General features: G+C 41.6%; 1 protein-coding gene across 20 annotated transcripts in view; it reads right to left on the reverse strand.

Moving 5' to 3' along the window:
• Positions 1–12,284, reverse strand: part of LOC111075397 (forkhead box protein P1) — a 345,608-nt gene that overhangs the window by 279,891 nt on the left and 53,433 nt on the right. For all 20 annotated transcript variants that reach the window (XR_005967931.1, XR_005967933.1, XR_005967935.1 and 17 more), the window contains exon 2: positions 8,943–9,120. Coding sequence is in view for 15 of the 20 variants with exons in the window: in XM_041593682.1 (XP_041449616.1) it covers positions 8,943–9,120 (178 nt within the window). In the remaining 5 variants the exon portion in view is untranslated. The remainder of the gene's footprint in view (positions 1–8,942; positions 9,121–12,284) is intronic.

A 12,284-nucleotide genomic window follows, 5' to 3' on the forward strand; every position in this document is an offset into this window, starting at 1 on the left:
TTCGATAGAGGGCACACATTATTTATTTCGTCCCGCACTTTAATTAAAAACTTTTCGCCACCCACAGTATTTCGCTAGTTCTCATTTAGAAAAACTATTATAAATTTTCCGCCCCCAGGTGGCCAGTAAAGAACAAATTAAAAGGCAACAAATAAAAGTGACAGTGACACAGTGATAGCAAAAATAGTATAACAAAAATAGATACACACACAGACAGTTATAATTAATATATTCTATATTATAGAATAAAATTGAATTGTATCGTTGCCCGCGTCGATTTTATGTATCCAAAAATAAAAGCCTTGCCAAAACCATCGTATCGGCCGCGCAATACCCTCACCCGCTTACTGCTGATCTACCCTGCTGTGACCCTGTGACCCTATCCTGCTGTGTCGACAGAGTCACCAGTGACTAGGCAGAAGTGAAAAGAACATCTTGACTTCGAACAGTTGCCGCTTTGGACCGACTTTAAAAAAGTTTTAAATCGTCGATACCAGCATTTGTCTGCGGAAAAGTCGACAAAGCCAAGGCACGAAAACTTCATGCCAAGCAAGTCGCACAATCCCACTTCATTTGCTTATTCTTCCACTCCCCCCAACAGTAGAGCTCCATCTACATTGTCAACGTTCGTTTCGAATAGGGTGGCTGAGATTCAAGAGTGGTCAGAAGATGCAACGTGGCGGCATGTCTCTACAATACAGAACCCAGCAGATATTGTGTCAAGAGGTTGTGACGTCAAAGAAATCGTCCAGTCAATCTGGTTTGAGGGACCATCATTTCTGAAGGATGAAGAAGAGAACTGGTTTAAAAACCCTCATTACGAGCTTTCAGAAGATGTTGAGCTGGAGAAGAGGAAGAACGCGATTGGGCTGACCGCTGCTGTAGAAATTTCGGACTTGGTAAATGTCTTCGAGGGTTTCTCGTCACACCTCAAGTTGCTTAGAGTGTTTTGTTATATGTTCCACTTTATAAGAAAATGTACGAATCCGAGCATAACGTTTGAAAAAACGGTCTTACCGACCGAGAAAGTTCGGAAAGGATCTAGAGTTTGCCTAGTCTTCAGCGGCTGAACCCATTCATCCATGAAGACACTGATAATTGGTGTAATTTTCGTTGTTAAGAGTAGCGGGGGCGACTAGCTTATGCTCCTATATCATACGATGCCAAGTTAACGTTGCTTTTGACGAAGCGCTCGCAATTTGTGCAGAGCTATATTCGTCATCTGCACCGTACAAATTTTCATTTCGGCCCACGAGCACTTGTGCAGCTTTTGGGCAGCTTTTGGGCATTAACTCTCAAGCTTTTCACACGTCGAGCAGTAGTGCATGTAACTCAATCTGCGGGAGCAAAGGTATTGATGATATTTAACTTGAAAGAGATCCATGCACTAAGCGTCTAACCTCCCCCAATTGATGCTAATACTGGGCACAGTGAAGAGAATAGAGAAGAGCAGGCAACAATTCCTAAAAAATTATGATAACTTTCGCTAAACCGATTCTCTCCCCAGCTCTCTTACCTGTCAAGTTAAGTTTTAGTTCTGTAAGTAATGCGTGTTTCGCACTAAATGTTTTGTTTCTATATTTATACTTAATTTGTAAATTGCGTGTGCTACTGATAGGGAAAATATGCACACTAATATAAGTAGATACACAGAGAATAGCAACACACATATCAAGGTTCTTGCTAAGCAGAAAATCGGCTTACAAATATGCGATATAAATGCACAAAGTCTATGCCAAAAAATTGAAGAGTTCAGGAATTTGTTTGTAACAACAAACTGAAATCCAAACTAGTTAGTAAACAACCCAGTGGAAGCGCAATAGAATTGTTGTTTCTTGAAGTCACTGGTAGAGGGAGTTCAACGAGTATTCTTATTGGCTGCCGACGACTTTATCTTTAAGTTACGAAGATATCGTCATAACTGGAGACCTTAACAGCAATATGCTAACTGAACGACACCTTGCCGATGCAATGTCTTCTTTGGGCTTAAACCTTGTTATTTGTCTATGCCAAAACACTTTTCTAATACTACTAATACGCTACTAGTTGTTTTTTTTCGTTAATGATATTAATAAAATTCTCTTATATGACCAAATTTACGTACCAGTATTTTCTAAGCATGATTTAATTTACCTGACGTATGAATTTAACCCACATCTGACTGACCAAATCGTGTATTTAAGGGACTTTAAGAACATTAATATTAGGCTACTTTGTACTGAAATTTACTTATGTAATTGGAATGCAATATACTCACTAACGGACGTAAACTCTCAATTAAGACAATTGTCCGCGTTGTAACGAACCATGGTTCTAGCCATGGCTGGTCACAAACGGCGGAGGGTCAGCGCATCCACGCTGGCGGGAGACAATAATCAAACTGATATACACAGAGCTAACGAACCATGGCTCTAGCCACGGTTCTCCACAAATAGCGGTGTGTCAGCACTCCGGAAAAATTACTAAAATTAAGAACTCTCGATCAGCGAAAAAAACACAGCACGAAATTCTCGGTCACCCACTTCTTGGCGATCTTTCGCAACCACTCGGCCTCGAAACATCGACCAAAATTCAGATATCACCTTCGCGATGCGGAGGTAGCAAAAACCCAATTCCCAACTGCTGCCCGCACTTACAGCGATGCAGTCTCAGCAAAACCTTTTCCTGAAACACACTGACCCACTAACAATTGTCAACGAAGCACCAAGCTTCGACCCACTAACTAGGAAATGCTTTAGTTGGCCGCCATCGACCACTTTAAACTCGTCAGCAATGGCAGTCTTGACGCTTTCGAGATATCCTCTGTCGGAACTGGCTATTAGAAGATCATCTACGTATACAACAATAATACAAATATTAGTAGAAACTTTTCTAGAATACAAACACGGCTCGCTTGCACATGGTAGAAATCCAAGCTTGATGAGTGTAGAATTGAGTTTCTCGTTCCATTCCCTGCCGCTCTGCTTTAGACCATACAACGATTTGTGCAACTTTAGCACACGCTCAGGATATTGATGATCAATGAATGCCTCCGGCTGACGCATGTAGATGACATCATGTAACTCGCTATTAAGATACGCTGACGAAACGTCCATTTGGTGCATATACCACCCGTGTTCTGCAGCCAATGCCATGACCAGCCTGATCGTTGAGTATCTGGCAACTGGTGAAAAAGTCTCGGTGAAGTTTACTCCATATCGGTGAGCACAGCCCTTGGCAACAAGTCGGGCTTTGAAGCGCTCGACATTGCCATCTTTGTCACGCTTTAGTGCGTACACCCACATACATCCGATAGGTTTTTCACCCTTTGGTAGATTGACCAGAGACCAAGTCTTATTTTTGAGAAGACTGTTCATTTCCGTTTTCATTGAAGCACGCCAGTCTGCTGCATGATTACTCGTTAATGCCTCATTTGCATTAGCAGGGACACTAATAGCTTCAGCCGATATGGTGTTCAGCATGTTATATTCCTTCGCTGGGCGTCCAGGCCGACCCGTATAAACCTTTTTCGGTCTCCCGCGACCCCTTCGTGCTCCTTCTGAAATCGGCTGTCCGACGACCGACTGTCTGTCATCGTCAACTCGATCTGAACCTTCTGGCTCCTCTGTGTTTCGCATATCGTCCATTTCAACTAAGGATTCATCCTCACTAGCCACGTCCAGGGCCTCTTCGTCCGGAATCTAATGTTTCTGGAACTCTACAAGCTGCGGCTGCACATATTCAGCAGCACTCGACGAAGGCATGCGATTCCTATACAGGGAGCTCTCGATAAAAATTACATCTCGTGCCTCAATCACTTTTTGTTTTTCGGGATTAAACAGCCTATATGCCTTTGCTGTTTCAGAATAGCCGACCAAATAATGCTCTTCGCCTTTTGGCGAAAATTTCTTATGTTGAGTTTTATTCAACACAATTGCCTTCGCACCAAAGATCCGCAAATGGCCGACACAGGGCTTCCTTCCTGTCCACACTTCAAACGGTGTCATGCCAGGTAAAGTTGAAGATTCTGCACGGTTACGCAAATATGCAGCAGTTTTGATTGCTTCTGCCCAGAATCGCTCGTCCAATCCTGCATGAAAGAGCATGCTGCGGGCCATTTCTACCAATGTACGATTGGCTCGTTCCGCGACACCATTCTGTTGGGGGGTATGAGGCACAGTTAATTGTCTTTTTACCCCGTTGTCAACAAGACATGACTCAAACGCGTCACTCAAGTATTCGCGACCGTTATCGCTTCTCAAGAGTACCAACTTCTTTCCCGACTGATTTTCCGCGAATGATTTAAATTGTTTGAACTTGACTAAGATTTCGTCTCTTGTCTTCAGAAAATCAACAAACACATAGCGCGATTTGTCATCGATGAATGTTACGAAGTACCGAGCTCCGCCTAAGGAGTTTTTATTCATTGGTCCGCAAATGTCAGTATGCACCAATCCAAGAACATGGTTTGCACGGCTTGCACTAGCTTTTGGGAATTGCTTTACACAAATTTTGCATTTTGCACAGGTTTCGCACACCTGGCCGTTCATGTCATTTAATGGACTTGTTTTAATACCGTTAACAATTTTTTCACACATTATCTTTTTTAGGCTTGCATAGTTTAAATTTCCGAAACGATCGTGCCACACGTTTACTGGGTTTGTCTGTACATTTAAGCATTTGTTTTCTTGATTTTGGAACAAGAACAAACCGTGCTGCTTTTTTGCAACCATTATGGCGACGCCTTTATTGTTTTTCACACAACGCTCGTTGTTCACTTTTCTCTGCGCATTCTTGATTTGCCTTGCGCCTGTCTCCTTCTTCATGAAGCTTTACTTTCAGAGAGTTCAAATTTGGCAAACAATCACGTGTCTCCATTGCTACCACAAAATTTTCGTAGGCCTCGGGCAGGCTCGATAGCAACAGAATAGACAAAATTTCTTCAGGAACTGATAAGTCAATTTCTTTCAGTTTTTCCACGATCGCACAAAAATTATTTACGTGGTTCACTACCGATTCATTTTCGCTCATTTTTACGAACAACAACTGCTTTAACAGGCTTATGCGACGCGCGGGGCCTGATGGCATATGGATACCCGCTAGAACTTTCCATGCTTCTTTTGCAGATGTACAGTTTTTCACATAGTTTATCTGGAATGGCTTGATACACAGCATAATACTCGCAAGAGCCTTCTCGTCTTTTAAATCAAACTGTGCCTTCTGCGCATCATTATCTTCTTCGTTTTTCACTTCTCGACCGCACACTACTGACCACAACTCAGAGTGTATTAGCACGCTTTTCATTTGGATTACCCACGCACTATAATTCTCATTGTCGAGCTTATCGATTGAATGGAAAGACGAACCCATTTTCGCAATCGATCGAGTTACAATTTCAGAAAGTCAGAAAAATCACTTTCAACCGCCGCAGACAGAAATTCTGGGCCCATAACCTATTCGTTGTGGTATTTATTTGTGACTAAAAATGAAGAGCAAAAAGATGTCCGTCAAAGGCAGACGGAATACAAATCAAAAAGGGAAACGAGAGAATGCCGCTTCATTGCGACTCATACATACACGTTTACTTATGCTGGATAATGCATAACAGAAAGAAAAATAGAGAAGACACAGTGCGTTGTTTAAGTTTACATATTCAACAATAAGCGATACCTTAAACGACGCCAAATTAATGCACCTCTACACAAAAAAATAGAGAACACAGGATATAATTTTTTTTCGACTTTTCCTGAGTTTTTAAAGTCAAAATTTCGTAAAAAATACCGCACAAAAATCATGATTTTTGCATTTAAATGCTTTATATTTCCCAGACGGTAAGCTGAAATCACAAAGTATTTAGGCTTAAATTCTAGCTGTTTTAATTACCTTTTCAAAATAGCAACGTTCTTAACAACCAGATGAAAGATACTAGAGTTATGTGAAAAAAACAAGCGCTACCTCTGAAAAAAGCTTAAAAAAAAATACCAGACTTCAAAAATTCTTCAAAAAAAAGTTCTGCCATAGAAAAAAAACCATAATTCTTTAAAAAATTTTAAAGCCCCAAATCTATCAGAAAAAGTCGGTTTGGAAAAAAAAAGTTCGGTTTTGTCGAGTAGTGTAATCATAAGTTAGCAATAAGCAATTATTTCCGGGTCTCAGATCGCCAGCTGCATAAAAGGGCCAAGATCGGCCGAAAGAAGAGGCAGTCCATCAGCCCGAACACAAGACACTGCACTAGGCACTCCATCAGCCCGAACACAATACACTGCACTAGGCAGTCCCTCAGTCACACACCCAAGACACTGCACTGGGCAGTACATCAGACCGAAAACAAAAGAGGCCAAGAACACAAGACACTGCACTAGGCAGTCACAAACGTAAAACACCACACTACGCAGTCCACCAGCGCACCATACAACTACAAGCCAGAGTAGCAACATAAAAGAACTAAGTGAATAAAAAAAAAACTGAATAAAACCAAGAACCAACAAAACAAAAACTCTCGCGTCATCATTTCTCCCTTGCCTACTACATTTTCAAGCCAGCCCGACACCTGAAGTCACCTACAATCTACAAATTTTCTTGTAGCGGACCCTGGACAGACTGATGCATACCTCAGCCTGAGCTAGGAACTCACAGCGTACATTGACGCACTGTATGATAGGCATGTACCTTTAAAAAAAAAACCCTTAAAGCTAGCCAAAAACCTTGGTCCAATCGAGATATTGCTTGTAAAATAAAGGAACGTAATATTGCATATTCTAAGTGGAAGAGATAAAAGACTCCTGAGAATTACCAGCAGTTTAAAATTTTACGACGGACAGTAAAAAAAATGATCTCAACTGAAAAAAGTCACCATTACGCTGAAAATTTCAGCAACGCAATATAAACAAAGCAAAGATGGGGTGAGCTTAAAAAACTTGGCATAGGAAACCTGAAAGCTTCCCCTAAAATTACTGCTGATGCCAACGAACTGAACAGAAAATTTGTGCAATCGACCGTACCTGATGTCATGACAAAACCTTACATTGACGCCGTAACAAGTACCGACTGTGATAATAACTTTAGGTTTATGTGCGTAACTCCCTGTGATGTCCTGAGTTCCGTCCTTAAAATTAAGTCAAATGCTGTTGGCATGGATAATCAGCATCCAAAATTTATTACAATGATTTTGCCTAGGATAATCAATCATGTAACTCATATATGCAACACTGCAACATCAAATTTCCCATTTGGAAACTGGCCAAAGTAATTCCAGTACCAAAAACAAATAATGACTACAGGCCAATATCTATCCTGCCCTACCTATCAAAGGTACTCGAAACTCTCATGGCGCAACAAATCAATAACTACCTAGTACAACATTCGTTATTGTGCAATAAACAATCCGGCTTCCGTACATTCCGAAGCTGTACTACTGCCATTTTAAATGTGACAGAAAACATTAGAGAGGAACTTGACGATAGTAAGGTTACATTTCTGACACTCTTGGACTTTAGTAAAGCTTTTTACTAAGTTAAACAAATTCTTTAATTTTTCTAACACTGCAGTAAAACTAATATCGACCTATCTGCATGGAAGAAGCTAAGCTGTGATAACTGACACTGAAATATCAACATTTTTACCTGTGAGACGCGGAGTACCCCAAGCTTTAACCCTTGGTCCACTCCTCTTCACCTTATACGTAAATGATCTCCCTGGTTCGTTATCCAAGTGTAAATTTCATATGTATGCCGATGATGTCCAAATATATGTTAGTTGTCCGTTAAGCAGAATAAATGAGTGTGTATTTTTGTGTAATGTTGAACTGTCGAACGTTAGTAAATGGGCCAACTGTAATGGATTGTCGCTAAACCCTTTCAAATCTAAATGTATTATTATATACAAAAGGTTGCTCAGCACGGAAAATCTGCCAAAATTATCAATAAATAACACGCCAATTGAATATGTGGATCAGGCTGTTAGTCTTGGTATCACCATAAACAAGACATTGTCCTGGAGTGACCAAGTAACCAAGGCAGCCGGTAAAACGTATGGTATAATAAGACTACTTTCCTTGACTCAGCAATTTTTGCCAAAACACCTCAGACTCTTGATAGCCAAAACATATCTAATACCCACGCTGTGTTATGATATTGAAATTTTTGGAAATTGTGATAGTGCATCTCAGCACCGAGTAAAGGTAGCATACAATAATGTAGCTAGATATATCTTCAATGTTAAAAGGGGTGAGCACATATCCAGTTTGGCTGACAGCATTTTAATTTGCGGCGTTGATTTTTGTGGACCGGTCTAGACGACATTGAAAATTTGAGAAAGGCCCCCATACAAGTCCTATAAAGCGGTTCACTTGGAACTTGTATCAGACTTGACTACTGACTCTTTTTTATTGGCTTTCCAAGGAGGACTATGGGAGGCAGATGTGCAAAGAGCCTGCAAAGAGCCTACTCCTACGGGCGTTAGGCAGCGCGCTCTTGACCGCCGAAGAGATCGCCACAGTCCTCGTCGGACAGGGGAAAAATGTCTTCTGTTCTTAATTCACAGATTTTTTGTTTAGCTTTGGTATAATATAATGCGATGGCCAAAACAATGGCATATTTATCTAATATATTTCCATTTCCAAAGCAATCAATGATTTTTTCAAGACAAATATAGCAGAGCAATTTGGGAATGAAACACTATCGATAGAAAAAAAGTACGATAGCTGGAGCGCACACAATTTCAATTTGCACGAATTGTTCCAAAATCATAATCGCAAAATTTTACGAAAACTGTAACATAGCGGATAATATTGAAATTTGAAATATTTTTTTAAAAGCAATCTGGAGTTTACCTGAAGGCGCTAAAATGGGGCAAAACAACGTTCACCGGGTGCACTAGTATGAATATAAATATCTGATAGTTCGCGACGCTCATTCGAATAAAAAAATATGGAATTATGAAGTAATTGGGATCTCAGTAAATACCTTTCGATCCGACTTTGTCGGCGATAAAAGTTGCTTAGAAAGATACAAGTGGTGCATCATAGCTTGCAAGCGATCTCTTTCTTTTTGAAGGTGAGACTCCAATTGAGAAACAACTTGCATTTGTACACGAGCTTGAGCAGTTGACCGGTCATCCAATCCATGTTCCGAATTAAGATGCCTAGAAAATGTATAGAATTTTTAGTTTAAAAATTAATAAAGACCTACATTATAATTTTGTTAAGACAGAAATACTTTTGGATTTACTTAGATACAAAAAATTAAAATCTATAGATATTCAGATAGTTATGCCCTTACTCAAAAAAGAGTTAAGGGGTATATTGTATATGTGGTACAAGTGGATGTGTGCAACGCAGAGAAGGAAACGTTGCCGACCCCATAAAGTACATATGTGCTCGATCAGCATCAATAGCCGAGTCGATCTAGCCATGTCCGTCTGTCCGTACTTTTGTCCGTCCGTCCGTCTGTCCGTCTTGATGAGCGTGTAGATCTCAGAGACTATACGAACTAGAGCAACAAAATGTTGTTTCCAGACTCATGTGATATCACACTGCTACAAGTGTATTTCAAAATTTCGCCCCGCCCCCTTCCGCCACCATAAAAGACGAAAATCTGTGGCAGGCACAATTTTAAAGATACAATAAGACTAAGAACGCAGTATCGTAGAGAATGACTATTTCTACCAGATTGCCGGATCGGATCGGATCATAATTATAGCCAGAATGAAGAAATTAATTTTCAGTTGCTTCCCCTGTCTACTTCAGCCAGAGAGCTACTCATTCTCTTTCTCGCTCGCACACTGCTAAAAGTTGTGTTAGGATAACCCCTATCAGCCCCTATGTATATTAACCCACTGCCAATACGGCAGACCTATCGTATGTAAATAACCCCTATATATAAGGTCACACTGAAGAAATACCGAATGTAAGGTCTCTTAAGAAAAAAGATCGACGCGACGGCAATCGAAAAGAGGGATTAAAGAAGAAAAGACGTGTTCGTCGAAGAAGAGTAAAAGAAAAAGTGCATAGCCGTGTTTTATCTCTTCAATCTCACTAGTGGGTCTTACTCACAATGTGCGACATCGATCAAAATCAATTCTCGTCAGCGCAACTAAAGAGATGGCTGGCTGGACTCGGGCTACCAACTCAAGGTCCCAAAGCCGAACTGATCGCACGCGTAAGCGCAATCTCACCAAACGCATGCGGCGATCCACCAGAAGGTTCGATCGACCGAATGGAACATCAGCATGCGGCAGGCGAAGCACCAACCTTGGCATCGTCGGTCGAGGAAGAGGCAGCAAAATCAACTCTAGGCATGCAGGAGAAAAACACTCCAAGCATGGAACAGTTGAGCACGGTGGAAGCCGAGTACGACGCTCTGATGAAATTGCGCGCAGAGATTGAAACAGGAAAAACCATGCTGCGGCAAATCCATGACGAAGTAAACAAGATCATTCACGTCGGCCAATCCAATGACGTCATCAACGAAGACAACGACGCAGTTAACAGCGACAATTATAACAGTGCTACAGTTAACAGCGCCACAGTCAACAGCACCGTTTGCGTTAACAGTACCAATGTTAATAGCACCCCTGACAGCAGTGATGAAAAAGACGACAGCTCAGACGGTGTTGCCAAAAGTCAAGACACAAATGTAAACAACATATGGGGATCTCCGACAGCATCCCTTACGTTAGCAAAGGAAGTGACTATGGAATACGATGGGTCACAGTGCGCCAAGAACTGGGTCATACGGATGGAGAACATTTCCCAAAATTTACAAACTGGACAATATTACCAAACGAATGCTGCTGATTGCCAAGATCACAGGAAACGCTCAGCGCTGGCTCCATGCAGATTCCTCGCGCATCGTGAAATCAGCTGATCACCTGTGCGAGCAATTGATCGTGGCATTCGGGGAAACTATCACCAAAGGAGAACTCAGAGACAGGTTCCATAAGCGCCAATGGAGAAAATTTTGCCACATACTTCGAGGAAAAAATGATGTTGGCTAGGAACATCAAAATAGATAAAAAACAATTGAAAGAGAAGATAATCGAGGGAATTCCGGCTTCGGGCTTGCGAGATCAGGCTCGCATTCAGTGCTTCTCCGATCAGAAGCAAATTTTACGTGCTTTTTCGGAGATTCGCCTTCCGAAGCGTATGCAGCATGCCACACCATCACGGGACCTGGCAAATTCTTCGGCGACCAAGGACCTACGTTGCGCCAACTGCAACTTGCGAGGTTCGCCAAGGACTGCCTCAAACCAAAAAGGGAGCCCGGATCCTGCTACGCCTGTGGAGCATTTCGACATCTGGTCGGATAATGCCCGGAGAGAAAGAGCGTAACATACAACAATTATGTAAGATTTTCTTTTGCAACAATGTTATAACACCATTAATTTCAGCGTGCCTCATAGACTCTGGCAGTACCATATCGTTCATCAAGAAAAGTGTAATTACTAAAGAAATTAGTTTGGAACCAGTTTTGGAATTATATTTTGGGCTAAATAAAAGCCAATTGAAAACATTTGGAAAAATTGTATGTTATTTTTGGAAAGTGTGAGGTCCTATCTCAGGCTTAGGTATGCATCAGTCTGTCCAGGGTCCGCTACAAGAAAATTTGTAGATTGTAGGTGACTTCAGGTGTCGGGCTGGCTTGAAAATGTAGTAGGCAAGGGAGAAATGATGACGCGAGAGTTTTTGTTTTGTTGGTTCTTGGTTTTATTCAGTTTTTTTTTTATTCACTTAGTTCTTTTATGTTGCTACTCTGGCTTGTAGTTGTATGGTGCGCTGGTGGACTGCGTAGTGTGGTGTTTTACGTTTGTGACTGCCTAGTGCAGTGTCTTGTGTTCTTGGCCTCTTTTGTTTTCGGTCTGATGTACTGCCCAGTGCAGTGTCTTGGGTGTGTGACTGAGGGACTGCCTAGTGCAGTGTATTGTGTTCGGGCTGATGGAGTGCCTAGTGCAGTGTCTTGTGTTCGGGCTGATGGACTGCCTCTTCTTTCGGCCGATCTTGGCCCTTTTATGCAGCTGGCGATCTGAGACCCGGAAATAATTGCTTATTGCTAACTTTGATTATTGGTGACAATAATTTTGGGGCGTTGTAAGTGGGTCGAAGCTTGGTGCTTCGTTGACAATTGCTTAGTGGGTCAGTGTGTTTTTGCTGAGAGTGTTTTCTGAGGCTGCATCGCAGTAGGTGCGGGCTGCAGTTGGGAAAGGTGATATCTGAATTTGGGTCAATGTTTCGAGGCCGAGTGGTTGCGACATATCGCCAAGAAGTGGGTGACCGAAAATTTCGTGCTGTGTGTTTCGCTGATCGAGAG

Source organism: Drosophila obscura, unplaced genomic scaffold (assembly GCF_018151105.1).
Source record: "Drosophila obscura isolate BZ-5 IFL unplaced genomic scaffold, ASM1815110v1 contig_194, whole genome shotgun sequence".
Taxonomy (NCBI): Eukaryota; Metazoa; Arthropoda; class Insecta; order Diptera; family Drosophilidae; genus Drosophila; species Drosophila obscura.